Source organism: Doryrhamphus excisus, linkage group LG8 (assembly GCF_037039965.1).
Source record: "Doryrhamphus excisus strain RoL-2023G ecotype Guam linkage group LG8, RoL_Dexc_Guam_v1.1, whole genome shotgun sequence".
NCBI classification, from domain to species: Eukaryota; Metazoa; Chordata; class Actinopteri; order Syngnathiformes; family Syngnathidae; genus Doryrhamphus; species Doryrhamphus excisus.
In genome coordinates, this window is record NC_136364.1 from 11597875 (window position 1) to 11618492 (window position 20618).

General features: G+C 40.5%; 1 protein-coding gene across 3 annotated transcripts in view; it reads left to right on the forward strand.

Moving 5' to 3' along the window:
• Nucleotides 1–205: 205 nt before the first annotated feature.
• ets1 (ETS proto-oncogene 1, transcription factor) overlaps nt 206–20618 on the forward strand; it is a 40933-nt gene continuing 20520 nt past the window's right edge. Inside the window, exons 1-3 of one of the 3 annotated variants that reach the window (XM_058080193.2) lie at nt 206–480; nt 3173–3274; nt 6154–6301. In XM_058080193.2, coding sequence (XP_057936176.1) covers nt 3206–3274; nt 6154–6301 — 217 coding nt within the window. In that variant the 5' untranslated portion in view covers nt 206–480; nt 3173–3205. Of the gene's footprint in view, nt 481–3172; nt 3275–6150; nt 6302–17799; nt 18239–20618 lie in introns of those variants that run through there. The other 2 variants (XM_058080191.2, XM_058080194.2) reach the window with 2 other exon arrangements.

A 20618-nucleotide genomic window follows, 5' to 3' on the forward strand; every position in this document is an offset into this window, starting at 1 on the left:
GCCCACTTTTGGGTCCCGACCCACCATTTGAGCATCCCTGTCACATATGAAATGTGAGGCTTTTGGGATGGCTAGATAGACTCCTGTATGTTGTACCTTTACCCGAACCTCACCAAAATGTCTTTACAAAGTCTGAGCCAAAGTATGCAACCTCCCCTGACCAATCAAAAGTCAGCATTTTATCTTTGGAGTGGACTGCCTTGCAAGTTTCCACCTGTTCTCTATGAGCGCTGCAGCTGCTGTATGTGAGGTGCAAGGAATCCACGCCAAAGGGAAATAAAAGATTTGAGGAGGATCACCGTGGATGATTGAGGGAGGGACTACAAGTGTGCGTGTGTGCGGTTGTGTGTGTGTGTGTGTGTGTGTGTGTGTGCATAATATTCCTTCTTCTTTCTTTCCCGGCGGGACTCCACGCTCGGAGCAGGTAGAGCATCTCTGAAGTCTGACAAGTCTGCAGGCGAACTTCTCACACAACGTTCGGTAAGTTGGAGCCATTATTATTTAGACTTTCCATGCTCAGATGTGTGTGGTTGTTGATGCAATGTTACCGCTGTAAAGTGTCTGTTTTTTTTTTAACACGTTAAACATCTTTTTAGTATGGAAACCCGTTTCCGCCACTGAAAAAAAAATATCCCAATGGTAAATTGAAATTACGAGATAAGAAAGTCGAAATTACGCGATAGAAAGTCGAAATTACGTGATAGAAAGTTGAAATTACGAGATAGAAAGTCGAAATTACGAGATAAAAAATCGACATTTTGAGATAAGAAAGTCGAAATTATGAGATACCAACTGCGCATGTGCCGCAGGTGCCGTCTTTTTCACAGTCGTCTTGTCACTTGGCAAAATGGCTAGACAGTTGTGAACAGCCACATCCCTTTTAATATTTCTATGCCTCAAAACTCTTTCCAATTTGCGTTTGCTTAGTATACAATTCCATGTGAATTCACTAGCAAATGAAGTTATTTCATCACTTGTAAAGCCACACTTAAAGTACTCTTCAATGTACTCACAATCCAGAAGAGCTGCTGCTGTGACTCTTCTACAAAGCTATCTAATTATTTTGACTTTTTATCTCGTTATTTTGACTTTTTATCTCATAATTTCGACTTTCTATCTCAGAATTTAGACTTTTTATCTCATTATTTTGAGCATTGGGATATTCTTTTTTTCAGTGACGGAAACAGGCTGCCATATTTTTTGACATTTAAGCATGCATAAACTTCACTTAATTGTTTAAATCAATTGGCTTTCCGTTGAATTGACACTAAAATTGCCTTAAAAAAGAGCGTTTTGAGTTACTTTTGAATGAATACTCTGCGCCATGCGTGCGTTTGAATGACAGGAGCGTTTTGCACATGATTCACTTGGCGCTTCTTCTGAACCAAGTGACTCCCATAGAGTGTGGTGAACATCTGCAAGCGTTGCCTCATCACCTCGCAATCTGTCAACAAGCTGTCACAGCGCGTGTGACAAATTGCTGTCGAATGTGGCTTTTGCTGCATCCATTCCTGCACAAATACTACTTGTACCTGTAAGACTTCAGGGTGGGAAAAACTACAGAATGGACCACACTCAGAAATAACTGACACTTACATCAATATAAGTGTACCCAATGTTGGACTAATTTTTGACTATTGCTGAACTGCTGCACACAAAAGGGTGAACATTTGTCTGGCAAATACACCACATGGGGGTGCTGTTACTAAACCCCAAAGGTCACTGGGGTGTGTGAGTGACCAGAAGAAAAGCTCTTGACTCTCTTGGGGACTGTCTTTTTCTGAGGGAAAACTATTGACTTGTATTTGGGGGGAAATTGGTAAAGAAATTGACTCAGTGCAGAGTTGCAACAATTAATCGATTAATTAAGGATTAATCAGTTATCCAATTAATCAACAACTATTTTGTCCTTGACTAATCGTTGTGTGAATGTAAATATTCTTTGATTTCTTTTGATTTCCTTGAAAGCTGCAACTAGCAATTTATTTTCTTTGTCAATTAATCTGAATCTAGATGTTTCGATTAATCGAGTAATTGGTTAACATGCAAATGTTGGGTTAATTAGTGACTCCAAATTGTCCATAGGTATGAATGTGAGTGTGAATGGTTGTTTGTCTATATGTGCTCTGTGATTGGCTGGCCACCAGTCCAGGGTGTACGCTGCCTCTTCCCAAAGACAGCTGGGATAGGCTCCAGCATCACCCGTGACTCATAAATTATCCATTATTGTTTGGACTTAGTCAGTCTATTTTCAGTTTTCACTCAAATATAAATCCATATTTATCTACAATAGTCGTAGATTAATTAATCAGCAATTAATTGATTAAAATCTGCAGACCTAATAAAGAAGACCTATTATCTTTGTGTTTGGGTGGTATATTGAGTTGGTCCATCAAGGGCTTAACCGATTATTCGATTAATCAAAACAGCAAAGTACAGATTAATTGACTAAGAAAATAATCGTTTATTGCAGCCCTAACTAAGTCTGTGGTGTGCTTGCTCATGCACAGGCACATGCATGCATTGATAAATGTTATCAGTCATGTGATCACTCCAGCTGCCAGTTATTAAAAACGTATATATTCCGCAAAATCAAAGCCCGCTGCACATATGCGTCATGCATGTGTAATAAATAATTAATGGGGGTCCCCGATCCCGCTGGTTATTTATGATAACTGCCAGAAATAGAAATATAAAGAACAACTCAAACTTATACCACAAAGTGAGGACACCTTACTAGATACACGTCATGCATCATCACTTCATAATATAACACTGTGGGACTGCATCTTTTTTTAGACTTTGTATCTACTTTGTAGTTGCCGTGTTTATTTCTCTTGTGAAAGGTGGCGTTTATCGGTAATAACTGGCGGGGTGGACGGCATTGCATACATTCTACATGTTTATGTTGAGGTGACGGGTAAGTGTCTCCAAACTTTTGGCTGGCGGTGTATTGTGAAGCACCACACACTCTACCAATGTCGAGATGAGGACTTCTTCAGAGTTCCAATATTCACACGGCCAGCTCCCATCACTTGCAAATGTTCATGCACACACACACACACACATACACACACACACACACACACACACACAGAAAGAGAGTGTAAACAGTGTGTGATTGATGGCGGGCTTCACACTGCCTCATGTGTTGCTTTGTTGATCCCTTCAGCAGGCCCAGCTTCTGCTGTCCACAGTGTCCGGGATGAGTTACTACATGGATCCAGTTTCTTCCTATCCGGCCCTTCACCCCTGTGACCGTCTGGGCGTGATGGTAAGACCCCCACTCCCCATTCTCGCCTCATAAATTACCTCAGACTACCTACCACACAGCCCAGTCAGAGGATGTTGCCAGATTGTTGCAACTCTGGATTCCACCACCTCCGTTTTTTTACCTTCATGTGTCCCCAAGTGTTGCGTTCACATGCAGTCCTCATGAGTTCATCAACAGTTAGGACAATCAAATGTTGAACAATTTCCTCCATTGGCTTTATGAACCGTTGCGCAAGAACCCTGCCTACGATGCACTTCTCCATGTCGCCTAAGACCTTGCACTAACTGGGCCTATCACAGTCAGCACACCCCCATCAAACACTTCCCCACACGTCTTTCCAAACAATACAGAGTCGGCGCTAGCAGGGAACATTGGGATTCCTGTCAGGTGAGTGTTGGAAGGGTGAAGGCCAGAGAGCAGCAACACAAATGCATCCATTTGTATGCAGAGCTGCAGCACATTAGGATAAGAGATGGAGGTTATATGCTAATGGGAACCTCACACCAGCCCGATACAAAACACGGAAGGTTGCAGCTCCGCCGCTCCTAATTGGCTCAGGTGGTGGGGCTCGCCTTTGGAATTGAGACGTCCGTACACCAGGGCAGATGTGGTCAAAAGGTGAGGCAAACTTATTTGGATGTACGGCAGAAGACGCCATGTTTTTGTTTTTGCCTTACAAACAGTAGAATTCATGTTTATTTATAGAACACTCACATCTAAGCTCTTTATACATTAAGGCAGGGGTGTCCTAACTTCTTCCATCAAGGGCCGCATACATAAAGATTGAAGGATGTGGCAGCCGCTTTGATATTTTTTTGATGCTTAACGCAATCCAGTGTATGTCAAGATATACGAAGCGATCTTAGCTAATATCTGACAAAGCAAACTTGTGTAATATTTAACCTAAATTAGTAATTTTGCTTTTTACAGTATGCCGTAAATATTCCAATAAAAAAACAAGCTGCAGCATGAAGCCCAGATTGCTTATTCAAATGCTTGAGATGAGATGAGACTTCAGCGTTGTGAGCCTCGAAACATAATGTTGTTTTTGTTTACTTTTTCTTTTCTTTTAGTGTTCTGACCCGATGCCTGAGTTTGTTTCACTTTTTTGTTGTTTTGTTGTGTCTTTCATTCAGTCACCCAAATTGGTATTGCTTTTTCTTGGACTTTTCGAGCACCAGTTTTCATTTTTCTTTGCATTTTTTGTGTTTTTAGGCCCCAAGCTTTAGTTTCTTTGTTTTTTTTTAATGATTTTAGGCCAGTCACCCCAATTAGTTTTGGTCTTTTTTGGGGCGGTCGAAATCCCAAGTACCGTATGGTTTGTTTTTGTTTGACTTTTTAGTAATTTAAAAATAACGCTTTAGTCTGTTTTTCTTTTTTTGCGCTTTTTCAGCTCAAAGTCCAAGTATTTTTTCTTTGTTCTTTGACTTTTTTGTGCGTTAAGCTCCAAAGTTTTACTTAGTTTTTTTGTGTGTGTGATTTTGAGCCAGAATTTCAAGTTAATTTTGCATTTTCTTAGAGTTTTTTTGCATCATAGCATTTTTCAGTCATCAAAGTTACTTTTACTTTTCATTTGATTTTTTGTGTCACTGTCCTAAATCCTATTTTTTTTTCATGGTTTGCTTTTTCTTTGACTTTTTGGTGGTTTAGCTTTAGTTGGTTTATCTTTCTCTTGGTCTTTTTTGTACATTTGGGCCCAAGGTCCAGGAATGTTTTGCTCTTTAACCTTTAGGTTATCCGTCTCTTTTGTGATTTTGCACCAAAAGCCCAAGTTAGTTTTGCTTTTTATTTGACTTTTTGTGTTCTAAGGCCCAAAGTTTCACTTTTTTTGTGTGTGTGTGATTTTGTGCCAGTAGCCCAAGTTAGTTTTACATTTTCTTTAACTTTTGGGGGGTTTTCGGACCCGCCATCTTTATTTCTTTTGTCGTTTTTTTTGTCCTTTTTATGCTTTTGGGTGTGAAGTCCAAGTAGGGTTTCCTTTTTATTTATTTATTTATTTATTTTTTACTCTTTTTGAATTTGTTTTAAGTTTGGTTTGCTTTTTGGGCTTGAGGTTTTTGGGATTTTTGTACCCAGAGCCCAGGTTTGTTTGGCTTTTTTTCCAAGTGTGATGCCATCCATGAAGCACAAACAGAAATCAGTTTGCATACACAAATTCACCCAGCAGATGCTAATGTGTGTTTCATTTCATTTCCATTGACAACTGACTGCACTTGAATTGAATAGTGGAGTACCCATCCTCTCTTTATAGTACACGCGTGTCAAGCAGTGTCACCTCCGCTATGGTTGTCTCTTTTTACAATCCATCAATCATCATGTTGCTCCTTCATGCCTCCTCACTTTTTGACTGGACTGATAGAGTCTCGTCTCATTCTCATACCCATAAAGGCACTCATAAAATGCCCCCCCCCCCTCCAGCATCCTCGTTTCATGTTAGCCATCCATAAAGCAGGCCAGCTACTGATAAACGCTGCTATGCTTGAACAGGCGACACTTATCAGATGGCTAGTCAGCGTGGTAGCGTGCTGTGTAATACACAACTGTGATACTTGAGCGTTTACTCACGGGTACTTTGGTGAGAAAATGTCTTTTTCTTTGACTTTTCTTTCAAACAGAAGCCGCTGAACAATATCTATTGAGGTTTGTTGACCAGTGCTAAAAATGGAATGCCGCTATCGCTTACGTCCACAAAGAATTTCATATCTCTTCCACTCCCCCCTTGTCAAGTCCTGTCTCCCCCTCCCACTGAGGCCTCTCGTACGTGTTTGTGTGATAAGCTGAAAAATAAAACAACACAGCAAAAAGATAAAGCGTCACATTTAACCACGGCGGAAACAACGCAGTAAATAATCATTCTGTGTCTTGTTTATCCAAAGAAGCAGAGCGGAGGAGTCGCCATCGGCCCTCAGTTGCACCTCCACGGTGTTGTCCACCCTCAGCAGCCGCAGTACTACCCTTCACAGCCGCTCTACACCCAGGACGTCCCCCTGCAGGAGGTCCCCAATGGACACGACATGTGCCCCACAGGTAGGATGTGTACACCGAGGCGAAACATTCATGCTGAGTCAGCTTAAACCTGAAATCAGTCTTCCTCCCTGAGGCATCACATCCTAATATGGATCAGCAGCAAATCATCTTGTGACAGATATTCAGCTCCTGCATAAGGAGGTCTGTGGATGCTTTATTCATGACATCGTTTTAGAGGATATGGAAAAGTCTTAGTAAGTTGATACAAAATTGGTAACATGTCGATGGCCATTAGCATTTATTTTTATTTGATTATTGATATCCATCCATCCATGATAAGTCCATGCCACTTATCCTCACGAGGGTTGTGGGCATGCTGGAGCCTATCCCAGGCAGAGTACACCCTGGACTGGTCGCCAGCCAATCACAGGACACATAAACTTTAGACAAACTGATTTTTATTTATTTTTTTAACATTATGGGATAGGCTCCAGGAACCCCCGCGACCCTTGTGAGGAAAAGCGGTAAAAAATGAATGAATGAATGAACATTATTAAGACATTTTTAGTTTAGTTTTAAGTTTTAATGACTTGAAGTTAGTGAGAAGAAAACTTAATAATATTTATTTATGCCATTTTACACATTTTATTTGTGATTAAAAAAATATTAACTTGCTTTTTTAAACTTTTTGAAATTAAAAATATTCACTTATTTAATATATAATATGATATAATTCATTCATTCATTTTCTACCGGGGGTGCTGGAGCCTATCCCAGCTGTCTTTGGGCGAGAGGCAGAGTACACCCTGGACTGGTGGCCAGCCCATGACAGAGCACATACGTATATACATTAGACAAACTGCTTTTTATTATTATTTTTTAATTATTAGTTTAGTTTTAATTTTCAATGACTTGAAGTTAATGGGGAAAAAACTAATTATATATTTTGATGGCATTTTACACATTTTGTGATTTTAAAAAAATTACTTGCTCTTTTAATTTTTTTTTTAAATAAAAAAAACACTTATTTAATATATTATATAATTCATTCATTTTCTGCCGCTTATCCTCATTAACACGTTTAGTTTGTTTTTTTACATATATTTACATATTCATATACATTATATTATTGCTTTTTTTAAATTATATTATCTTAAGACTTTTTCAAGTAATTTTATTCACACATTATGGTATTTTTTTTAATGTAATTAAATTGAATGACCTGTTTGGTGGAGCTAGTAAAGCTCAGCACCTTGATTGACACCTGTTGTATTTCATCTTGCTGGATTGTGCAGGTGTACCTAATGGAGTTTCTAGTTATTGTATATGATAGAAAGTAGTTACGTTTTGGCATAAACCAAAACAACATCTGTATCATGTTAGGGAAAGATTGCGGCTTCTGATGTAAATGTTGTTGGCCATCACATTAATCAACACCATGGTTGAATGCGATGCATGCGGTTTCACACTCCAAGCAAACGATTTGCATTTATCCCGAAGCCCAATTTGGCCCCCCCCAACCCCCCTTCATCCCCTTTTAGATAAAAGTCAAAGCCTTGGCTGCAGGCTTTTCAAATGAGCATATCTTGCTCTATCAAGACACGTGAGTGGCTAAAAGCTGCTGCTAAAACGACATTTAGGGTCTTTGATACAAGCCAGTGGTTGATATCAAGAGTATGCTTTCACAGAACGAAGATAATATGCCATAATATTCCATTACAAAATTAATCAAGGAAAATTTAAAGCTTTTTTTTTGTTCCTCGCAGAAATTTCAGTTTTCCTCCTGTAAAATTGCAGCTGCTTTTGGTGGTTTTAGAGAAGTAGAACCTTTTCCTTTTTCTGGAAAAAGGACAGCTTTACTCTCGAAATATCAGAATTTATTGGTACTTGCAATATAACCACTTTATTTAAGTAAAATGTAAATTTTTTCACAATATTTAGGCATTAGTGATACTTGTAATATTACATTTTTATTCTGGTACATTCATTCATTCATTCATTTTCTACCGCTTTTCCTCACGAGGGTCGCGGGGGGTGCTGGAGCCTATCCCTTCTTCGGGCGAAAGGCGGGGTACACCCTGGACTGGTGGCCAGCCAATCACAGGGCACATATAGACAAACAACCATTCACACTCACATTCATACCTATGGACAATCCGGAGTCGCCAATTAACCTAGCATGTTTTTGGAATGTGGGAGGAAACCAGAGTACCCGGAGAAAACCCACACAGGTCTGCGACACTCGACCACCGTGCCGCCTATTCTGGTACAATGTACACTTTTTCATAATATTTAGGCTTTACTGGCACTTGTAATATTACCACTTTATTTTAGTAAAATACTCACCTTTTTTATCATATTTAGACATTACCGGTGCTTGTAATATTATCCAGAAATATCCAGAAAGCGGAAGGTTGGTGAAGGTTGGTGAAGACTGAATTGCTTAAAGGGTAAAAGCAGTGATGTTGTGCATGAGTTTGCAGTTGTGTTGTAAAGGCGCAGCACTGACACAACGACTGATTGTGTAAAAGGAAGAAATGAGTTGTGGTTCAACATGTGGGATGTCAACCCGCATTTGAACTTTGTTGTTTTTATCCTGGCCACATGCGCGCACTGTTGTTGTGTTGCTGACGCTGACCGACAGGGCAATGCCTTTAGCAGATAACCACTCCCCTCTCTTTTTTTCTCCCTCGTTGTCCTCTTCATCTTTTCTCCCTTTTGTCGTTTAATTTTAAACGGGAACATTCTTTCCAGTGCCTCTTGTCGTCCTCAAGCGTGATTGATGCTGGCAGGCTGGGACGTACTCCTCAGGAGCAGCGTGGGGCCGCTGGGCTGCTCTCTCCCGCCACCTCTTTGGGCTGGATGAGAGGCTACACGACACAGAGGGGAGGGAGCTCGTACAAGGGGCGAAAGGGCGGCCATCTTTTTCCCAAGCCTCTGGTTTGGTCTCTAGAGAGGTGGAGGAGGTCCGAGTGTGTGTCGTGTGTGAGGGAGTGAGGATTTGATGGGATTTGCTAGTGTTTGTTGCCGCAGACACACTCCTTTGCAGCCCTCACTTCATTGCTCCCAGCGCTAAACCGTTGACATAAACATTGCTAAGTGGAAAAAAATGACCCAGCGATGACCCTCTTTTTTTTGTTTTCTCATCCTGCTCCTGAATGCTATCACCATGTCCAGCGCAGTTTGAACAGCTTTTGAGCCACCTGGAGATGTTGTTAGAGTCATTTAGTGCAACTTGGTGCTGATTCGAACTTTGGCATAGTCTCAAGGCCTTGACTAATTCCTGGTAAACCCTCCAACAGTGCCTTCCTTAAATATTCAATATTTTCAGCTTTTGATGCAAAGACACGGGTGTCAAACGTCCATTTGCTGCCTATGACTTTTTATTTTGTAACCGGCTTTACAAATTCATGGAAATAAAAAACATTAAAAATTTTACATGCATATTAAAATTTAAACATATGTGAATAAAGTCTTCATTTAGCAAAAATGAGGACAAAATTTTACCACAATTATATTTTAAAAATGTAAACAAATTTAACAACAAATTTAACAATAAATTCAAGAAATTTAACAATAAATGTGTACATATTCTGATAATAAAGTTTAAAAAAAAGTTGTCACCGTTTTATGAGAAAGAAATTAATTTCATGATAATCCTTTATAACAAAACGTGTAGGAAAAAATAATGATAATGAAGTGAAAAGAAATTTGGAAGAATAAATGAGAAAATGTTGAGACGATGTAGTCAAAAAACGTGAAACATTTTATGTGAAAAAAAAATCTGGATTTTATGAATTTTTTGTAGAAAATAAAATTATGAGTTTAATAATTGCAACAATAAATGTGTAAATTATCTGACAATAAAATAAAATAATAATGATAATTTGTTCATAAATTTCGGAGCGTAAACTGGTATTTTTTTGGAGAAAGGAAAAATATAGTCAAAAAATTTGACTGTCACCATTTTATGAGAAAAAAATCAGGATTGTTCAATCGAAATTCTGGGTAGTTTAAAAAGTAATCTTGAAAAAATTGCCAGAATAAATGTGACACAATGCAGTCGAATATGTGAGAATCACCATTTTATGAGAAAACAATCGAGCTGAGGATTCCGTCATAAATTTAAATAAAGAAATAAAGTCCCTGAATATTTTTTTTTTAGTTTTCTGAAACTAAAGTAGGGGCTGCGCAGTGAAAGAGTGGTTAGCACGCACGCCACACAGCCAGGAGACCCGAGTTCGATTCCACCCTCGGGCATCTCTGTGTGGAGTGTGCATGTTCTCCCCGTGCATGCATGGGTTTTCTCCTGTATGAGAATACAGATGTTGAATGTTAGAAGACACTCATAGACGCACACACACACACACACACACTCCATAGTGATGTTTACACTGAGCCAGCTCTGTAAAACACTCCCACGATGTGACAATGCTCTGACAATGTGTGTCATTCTAATCTGAGAAGATCCTGCATGGGGATGATGCACACTTATTCACATATTCATTCATTCATTAAATTCCCACCATGCACTCTGACTACTATTGAATTACAGCATCTTCCCATTCAGCAAAGCACACACACACACACACACACACATTAACTCTTTAGCACTTCCCTTTAGTATACACAGCTGTGATCTGGCACTCAGGAACCATTGGCCTCCCTTTTATTTGATGTGATTTGACAGCTGGACATTTGCAAGGGGGGGCGGGGGGTAAAAGTGAGTGGGCGGAATGGCGTTTGAGCAGAGTGGAAGGATAAGTCACAAGAGCAAGGATGGGTGGTGGTGGGAGAAGAGGCTACGGGGAGGGGGGGACGATGACGAGGGGCACGTCCACACGGGCGCAGGCCCATTTTTTATTTCTCCAAGTAAACAGGGGGGCCGTGGGGGTCTTAGTGGGGGTTATGGGAAAGGAGGAAGCAGTGATGCTAATCAGGCCGGCGCACACTTCCTCCGCCCTCCTCCAACAATAAAACAAAACAAGAGTGGAAACACGGAAAAGCTGCAGACAACAGTGGAGGAATGTGCAGCGTGGCCATCGGCGTGCTCCCACATTTCAGCTGGGTTATCGGTTTTAGTAGTATCTAGCACCATTACCATCCATTTTGAGAACAATGTCTGAACTACACAATAAAAAGTCAGATTTTTAATAAATGAAAGCATTTATTTCATTTATTAATGAAATAAATCAATGAAACAATAAACCATATACAGTATATACCTTCATTGTGGTAATACTTCAACTTCACACCGCTTTTGACCCTAACACTACTACAAACTTTTGCTCATATTAATCTTGGTGCATGTACAAAACAGGCCCTACTTGGCTCACCATGAGGCAGTAGGGCTGTGTGATTTCATAATAATACTACATTCCAAGACTATAATATGATAGTGGTTAATCATTCTACTGATAGAAATAAAAATACATAAAAATATCTTGTAATGTTCACCAACAAGTACAGTTTATTAGAGTTTACATTTTTTCTCTTCTACATCATCAACATTTTGGTCATATTGTAAACTTCCCTTTCCAAGAGTTCTGCGTGTTATATTTCTAGGAAGTGTGTCAGTTCCTCTTTGATAGCACATTGACTAATTGCTAACCATCGAAGAACATGTTGTACTGGACTAGAGTGATGTCAGAAATCATTGTACACTGTGTTTGCCCTCCTGAAAAAGCATTCAAGAAACTTGGAAATGTTTCATATCATCTAACAAATATAAATATTCTCCAATGACACAAAACTGAACACAAAATGCAGTTTTTAAGGGAGAGGAAAAATCCAAAGTCACAGGCCACTGTGTGAAAAAGTGATTTCCGACTAAACCTAATAAGTAGTTGGCTGCAATCAAGTGTTTGTGATAACTTGCAATGAGTCTCTTATAGCATTCATTCATTCATTTTCTACCGCTTATCCTCACAAGGATCGCAGGGGCTGCTGGAGCCTACCCCAGCTGTCTTCAAGCGAGAGGCGGTGTACACCCTGGACTGGTGGCCAGCCAATTACAGGGCACATATAGACAAACAACCATTCACACTCACATTCATACCTATGGACAATTTACAGTCACTAATTAACCCAACATTTGCATGCTAATCAATTACTCGATTAATCGAAACATCTAGATTCAGATTAATTGACTAAGAAAATAAATTGCTAGTTGCAGCTAATGATTAAAACATATAGAAAATTTCTGGGAAATACGTTTTGCCTTATGGTTGTTTTTCAACTAATATTGCTCAGTATAAAACAAATTATTTAATCATTCAGTTCAACACCTTAAAGTTACCATTGCTGTTTTGTAGAGCGCATTGATCTGTGGTAGCAAGGTCAAGCAGTAGTAGCACTGCATGAAAAATAATAGCACATAAAGCACAGTAATGGTGCATCTTTTTCAGCTAATTTTCAGCATTTTCTGTGCAGTGGTTAGTAAGTAGATCTTATCCATGTGATTGTATACCACTTTGTAGATGTCTTGTTGGTGCCATGATCCTCCACGGGAGATGAAAGAAATGAATGGAGTGACTACATGGCAGACCATGCCCATATGACCCCTAGGGACTGTGAGCTGTAAAGGGATGACATCACTGCCATCGTTTGTCCTCCAGATGCAATCTTTTTCGAGATTGTCTGTTTAAAAAGCTGTGGAGGTATGATATAAAGGTGCAAAAATATCACAAGTGAAAGAGTGAGGAGATAAAGCTCGGCTTGTGATGAGTGCGGCTCCTCCCGCCAACGTCAAGCCGTCTTTCATTCAATGTGAAGCAAATTAGAGGCGCAGACTGATGCTTTTTTCCCCCTCAGCTGCTCCGGCACGGCTTAGCATGTCGGCAACATTATGGGGCTGGGAGGGGAAGAGGGAGGGCAAGACGAGGCGAGGGGGAGGCAAAAAGACTGGGGAGGGGGGTGGGGATAATTGAATTATCTGCACAATGGAGTGATGGGGGGCACGTGGTGCCACTAATGGAGGAAGAGATGTCCTTTTTAGTGGAGCTAATTGTTCAGAAAAGCCTTTATTCAGGGGGGCTTCTCTGCTTTCCCACTGCACACACACACGCATGCACACACGCATGCATGCATACATACACACACTGGGCAGACTGTGGAATGTTCGGCACAGGGGAAAGATGCACACAAGACACACACACACACACAAATAAACCCACTTTTAAGATACGCAGCGAGTCAGCCAGCTAAGCCTTAGATCTCAGCAGGGGGGCATGCAGCCTGTGGCACCTTCAGACAACATGAAGCACTGATAGAGCTGCCACTGAGCCACTAGACAGCCACCACAAAGATCCTACTGTTTTACTGTTTCACTGTCTGCACCCTCTATGTGTGTGTCACCCATCTGGGCCTGAGAATGAGTGACTGATTGATTGCATGCTAAACACCGTCTAGCCACACACTGCGCTCATTGTCACACACATATTGATTTTTCATTTCAACCTAGCCATCGCATTGGGTACGTATTTCATGCAGAAAACGAAGCACGCACCAAATAAACAACTTAAGCAGGCGGGATTCTTCTTTTGACGTTGTCAAGCTGGCAGCTGTGTGCATTGCCTCAAATTCAGTACGCTTTCAGTAAAGGTGGTAAAAGGAGCAGGTGTTCCACATGAGGATTATACAGTAGACCTGCAGGAGACACAGATGTGCCAGCCAGGAGGGGAAATAGCTGCATCAGAGCATCGCGCTGTGTTGCAAAAAAAGCCATGAATGTTTATTTTAACTGGAATAACACATCATTTCACAAGAATAACATTCATACAAATGCCAGAATAATGTCATTATTTTGCAATATTTTTTTTTTACTTTTTCTAAGAAAAAAATAATAATTTATGAGATGAAAGCAAATATAAAACCAAGAATAATGTCATTGATTTGTTTTCCAAATGTTTATTTAATTTAATTTCGAACACCTTTGCAGGACAACCTTACTTTTTAAAATATTATTTATGAGAATAAAAATGTGTTGTTTTGTGAGAAAAAAGTCATTTTCTGAGAGAAGTTATAATTTAAAAAAATCAAAACCATTTATAAGATAAAACTGTAATTTTAAATAGAAAATATTACTTTTATGAGAATAAAGCAAAGATGAAACTGTGAGGAAATAAAAGTAGAATTGTTTTGAAGAAAAGCTGTAATTCTTAGAGAACAAACTAAAATATTATAATAAAATAAAAAAAAAACTAAAATTTATTATAGAAAAATAAAATGAGAGCAATGGAATTTTACAAGAAAACATTTTTTCTTTGGAGACAGACTGAAAAATTGGTCCAGTGGTGTTGTGCCACATTTATTGCTTATATTCCCATTCCCATTCTCAATAGACGGCCAGACCATTCAAGGGTACAGTACGGTACCAATGGGGAGGTTGCCTTACCAGAGGGGACCTAAAAGTGGTGTGGTAAGAATTGGTTATTGTGATAGGTGTGTCTTGTTTGGCTGTGGTGTCAAAGTTCCTATTAGAATTCATGTTTCCCATCAATGAACCGCAGCTCTCATGTCAGCAGCAATCATGCAGCCCCAAACTTTGACACAAGATACACAGTACACTCTTGTGTCGCCATCTTTTTAGACACTAATGACTCCTCTTCAATTGATTTTAAATCTGGAATGCCCCAGTTCTTGTATGATTCAATTTTTGATGACAATTTTGCCCCAGTTTTCATGCACTATCGTACAATATTTCGCATAACAGACTAGTCCCATTGCCCTCATTCAGTGGAACTGAGCGGCCAGGTCAGCACCCCATGTGTTGCTGACACACTTGCCATGCATTTTTTATTAAGTGCGGGCGCTAAATAACTCGCCATGGGGCCAACAAGAAAAACTCTTGAAATAACTCATTGCAAAGTAGTCTCGCCTCTCTTCACCATTTTCACCACAAAGAGTCTTCATAAAAGGTAAAAACTTTCATTTATCCATTTCATTTCTTTAATTTTGCATTGGTTTATGCATGTAAATCTATATTCTCCATTAAGTATATTATTTCTATACTGTCATCCCCTTGAGTAGCTAGCATAAAAATACTGGCTATAATTGCAACATACAACCGACTCAGCCAGCGTTCAGTGGTATTAGTCAGCAACACCATTAAAAACTCTTAATGGCCGCCTCCAGGCACCAAAGGACGTAGGCCGCTCCTTTTAAGAACAGATATGAGGGAGTTCATTAACAGAAAACAAAGACGTCCACTCAGAAAGACGGAGTGACGAAGATGGAGTGAACTCCACTGTATGCCCCCGCCCCCTCCGCCTCGCAACGCTCTGCTTTGCCCCAATGCGAGCTCCCCCCACCCACCCACCCCCATTCAACCACAGCAGCCAGAGCACTTCTTCCCAAGCCAGGCTCCTATCTGGCCAGTGAAACCTGACCCACAGGCCTGCTAATGGAAGCGGTGAAGTAGCGCCGCTTTGAGAATCCATACGTGATCAATATCCCGGGCGGGCCGGGCGGGCGGCCGGGCTGCCTCCATCTCCATCATTTAGGAAAACATGCATGCACACAGCTCTTGCAGTGTCATATTGACGTTTGCCATGATGCGCCTTTAAAAAACAAGCTTGTTGATAATAATGATGATGCTGCTGCTGCTGCTGCTGCTGAACAATAGGAATTTCCCCGTATTGTTCCTGCAGTGGAGAGAATGACGTGACGTTCTGTGTGCTGTAACACTTGCTCTGCTCAGACCTCACTCAGTTCTTTTTTTGGGTGATTTGATTTCCAGGAAGCCATGCTCTTTGTTCTTGTTTTCTGCAGATAACAAATTGCAACTTCTTTTTCTTTTTATTGATTATTCACAGTGAGATCAGTATCAGTTATTAGTCATATCAGTCATGTTTCTTGTCACTTCTGACACTGTTCTTTAAAACGGATCCACAAGTATTTACTCAATTTATCTTGATTAGTTGAGCTAAAAAACAAAAAGAAGTTTGTTTTTTTCCTCGGTTAACAGGAAGCCGCATTCCACGGCAGCAGAATTCTGGTTGGCGTGTTTTTCGGTTCAAATTTACACCTAGTTTTCCAGTTAGCACATAATACAGTACCATAAAACGGGGTTATAAAAAAAAACACAAAACGGCTTCCTGTTTAACAAGAAAAGGCAGAATTACATTTAAAACATTTTCCCGAAAATTGTCCCCGCCGTCCCTTATAACACCGTTTTACAGTACGCGACTTGCGAAGTCCGACTGTGTTTGTACAATGCAGCGGAACAGTAGTCAACGCTGTTACCCGTGTATGATGTCATCAGGGTTTGACTATGTACTTCTTTGCTAGCTAACACCATTTGTCATAACACAAAAAAATAACACATTGTTTTAAATTATATTTTGACATGCACTAAACCATTCTTTTTGTATATAAGTAACGAACAAAATGGATAAATTAACATTTAAGGTAAGTTTTACCTTAAAGGGGACCTATGATGCTCATTTTGACCCTTTGTATTGAGATGTGGACTTCTGTAGAGCAGCTACACACAATAACCTGCACATAAAATTTTCTAGATCTTACAGAATCTGCACCTATTCCAGCTATATTTCCTTGGATATCCAAAGCGGCCCCCCTCCAGGGACGCCTACTCAGCTGTGATTGGTCACACTCAGCTTGCACTGCTAATAAATAGCTTGTAGCCGGAACCGGAACCATTCTAGAACCATCCCAAACTTGTTTCAGGGCTGGCTTCCAAATGTGCAAACCTCATTATCTGAAACTTGGGCATTGTTTAACACAATAATACAACATTTTAATAACATTTATCATCAAAATGCTGGTCTTTGAAGGTAAAATGTATCCTTCACTGTTAATTTATGCCTTTGATTCATCATTTATACGCATGAATAGGCATTTTATTATTTGTTATGAAAAACAATCTATTTGGATAGAGTCACAACTTATGGAAGGGATTAATGACGCTAACCAAGGTTCCACTGTACTTGATATTCACATAGTAATAACAGTGGACTTAGTCATGACAGTTAGCAATGGAAGAAGCACATGAAAGAAGCCATGATTCGGGTATTTGCTGTCATGTCGCCCAAGTGAAACGCACCGGACAACCAGGGGAGGGGGGGTGTTTTTTTGTTTACTTTTGTCGAGCTGCAGTGCATTCTGGCCTGCCTCACATTGGAAACTCCCTCCCTTAGTTTAGGTCCAAAAATAGAAAAAAAAAAGAAAAAAAAAGAAGAACATCAAGTGAAAAGGTGATATTACGGTGAAAGCCTTTTTTGTTTGAGTCTTTTTACAACATAGAATAAAGAAATAAATATCAAGGTGACCCCCACTTCCTTTGATTTTTTTTTTGTCAGTTCAAAGTTTGGACACAACTAATTTTGACATCTTAGAAAACTTTGAAAAGTGGTCTGAAGTATGAAAATATGAAAAGTACATGATTAGTACTCACCTAAATGTGCTTTATACTTTTATGCCCCCACCCACCTTCCCCCTCCCCGTGAAACATCTTTAACATCATTTTCGGGAACGTGTAAACTGCTTGATGACGTTTTCGGGCTTTTTGAACACACACACACACACACACACACACCGGTTGTGTGAGTGTGTGTGTGTGTTGCGCTCATAATTGAATTGTGAATCAACTGGCACGCCGCCCCCTTCCCTCCACCCTCACCTCCCCCTCCTGCCTTCCAACCCCGCCAAGCACCGCCCCCCTCAGCTGTAGCCGCTCTATCAATGCAACGCCCCCTCGCCAGGGACGGAAGGAGTGAGTGTGTGTTAGTGTGTGAGAAAGGAGGAAAAAAGGGAGTGTGTGTGTGTCTGCCGGCCGAGAGGGAAAGAAAGCCAAGTTGGGAAGTGACAGAAAGAAAGCAGAATTTTTGCTTGACTTCTAGCGAGGGCGACTTAAAAAAAAAAACAGAAAGAAGTGAGAGGTTGTGATTCGAAAGCGGCGCACTGCTCTGATGATCATGACGGCAGCTGTCGATATGAAGCCGACATTGACAATCATAAAGGCTGAAAAGATAGACGGTGAGTTGACAATTTCAAGTTTTTATGTCATTCGCAGACACGGGGAGTGACGCGCGTCTTGTACAGTACATCACGTTACTGTAGTGCCGTCACACTGTGGACATATTTCAGTGTCATGGTTGCTCAACGTGGGACAACACTTGGAGGAAAAATGCAATCACGCCACGGGCTTTGATAGTGATGCAATAACACACGAAGCCGCTTTATGACCGAATGAATCAATCATGCTGTCATCTAGTTGCAGAAACCAGGCTGCACTGTTGGGGGGAAAGTTAGCATTGAAACTTGTTGTGGTGGGACTTGATTTAAAAGGAATTTAATTAAAGGCTGTAATTAATTGTAATAGTTGCATAAGATTTGATAGAATGCTTTCCCAATAGATGATTGATGACTGAAAGAGTCCTGCTGTCATCTTGTTGAAGAAACTTGGGTGCTACAAAAGTGGGAAAAGTTAGTAGCGGTGCTGGGACTTGATTCAAAAAGTTAATCTAATTAGTCTTTGTAATACTTGACCTACAATAATTGACACAATAAGCAATGTTTGTGCTTTTGTTTGCTCATGTTAGGGGTAATTGGAAGCAGAACATGCACATACAGATGTTCCAACAGAGATTAAAACCCCGATCTCTGAGACTGGATTGGCGATATTGAACCTTTTTAAAGGACTTGTGTAAAATCAAGCCCTTTTCGTGTCTTGGAAACATTTTTCTAGACGTGGGCTTACTTATCTTGGCTCTGAACCGAGTGTGGGCTGGTGACACTGCTGGCTAACGTTAGCTAGTAAGGGGATAGTGTAGTGTTGATGTAAGCTAAGTCTTTGTTACACAATTAGTACCTAACAGCACACATTTTGACCTGTGTGTTGTCTTCCACATAACTCTTTGTGCATCTCATCCTTGACCCCCCCCCTCCTCCCCGCCAAGGCTGCTGTCAGTACAGGAGCATTGCAACCACTCCCCTCCATCATGAAAGCTCCTGGTCCTCTCTCCCCTCTCTTCTTCTTTAGTACCCCCCCCCCCCCCTTCTCTCTCCACTGCCTGCTGAGATGATGAATGTGCAGAATTGAGGCTTGCCTCTCTGCTGACCCTGCTTGCCAGGAACCTCTTGGCTTACTTCAGTCCAGGGGAAGACCACAAGTGTTGTCAGCTGGCTTTGTGGGTGCCATTTTTGGAGTATTGGCTCTTTGAATTAGGGAAGGGCATAAAAATTAGCTAATTGATAAGTTATCAATTGTTGATCATTTGGGTTTTGAAGCAGTTGAGGCTAAATGGAGTGTACTGCTTGTCTCCAACCAATAGGGGAGCTGTTGATTCAGTCTCAGTTTTTGTCCAAAAGAAGATTCATCAATGATACTTTGCTGATCTTAGCAAAATAATCATTCATTCATTCATTCATTTTCTACCGCTTATCCTCACAAGGGTTGCGGGGGTTGCTGGAGCCTATCCCAGCTGTCTTCGGGTGAGAGGCGGGGTACACCCTGGACTGGTGGCCAGCCAATCACAGGGCACATATAGACAAACAACCATTCACACTCACATTAATACCTATGGACAATTTGGAGTCGCCAATTAACCTAGCATGTTTTTGGAATGGGGGAGGAAACCGGAGTCCCCCAGAGAAAACCCATGCATACATGGGGAGAACATGCAAACTCCACACAGAGATGGCCGAGGGTGATGTAAACACATCAACACCTTGCCTCCCTACTTTGGATTTTCTACATTTTCAAATCTATCCCCCTCCCCCCATTCTACATGCATGTGCGTCATGGAAATTTGCACCAAACTGCATTGTCCCACTAATGAGATATGAGTGGCCACGTTAACCGCCCATTTCCTCATTACAGTTACCTGTGGATAGCATATATGCACATCCCACAAAGTTTTGTCGATGCCAGGTGCGAAGGCTCGCTGTTCTGCATATAATGATATATCAAAATCCTCACAAACAATTTAGGTGGGTGCACTCAAGTCATAGACTAGGACTTGACACTAATGCATCATCTTGTGGTGCTCTGCATGTTCCAAACAAGGAATGAAATGAATAATGGGATAATATGTTTGCCCAGTTTACAATAAATTAATGCATTAGCAATCTAGAATGTCATTCCATTGACATATACGTAACACAAATATGCCAAAGGACTTTGCTTTACAGGCCATGGTACTGTAATATCGTTTCTTATCACTCCAGAGTGATAAACAGTCTCACAGTCTTCAAAGTAATCAAAACCTTACAAAGCAATGTTACTAATAAGGAGAGGCGAGCATCATCGAATATATTTATATAAGATATATACACTACCGCTCAAAAGTTTGGGATCACTTGCAAATTTCTTTGTTTTCCAAAGAAAAAACATGCATTTCATGCATTTCACAAA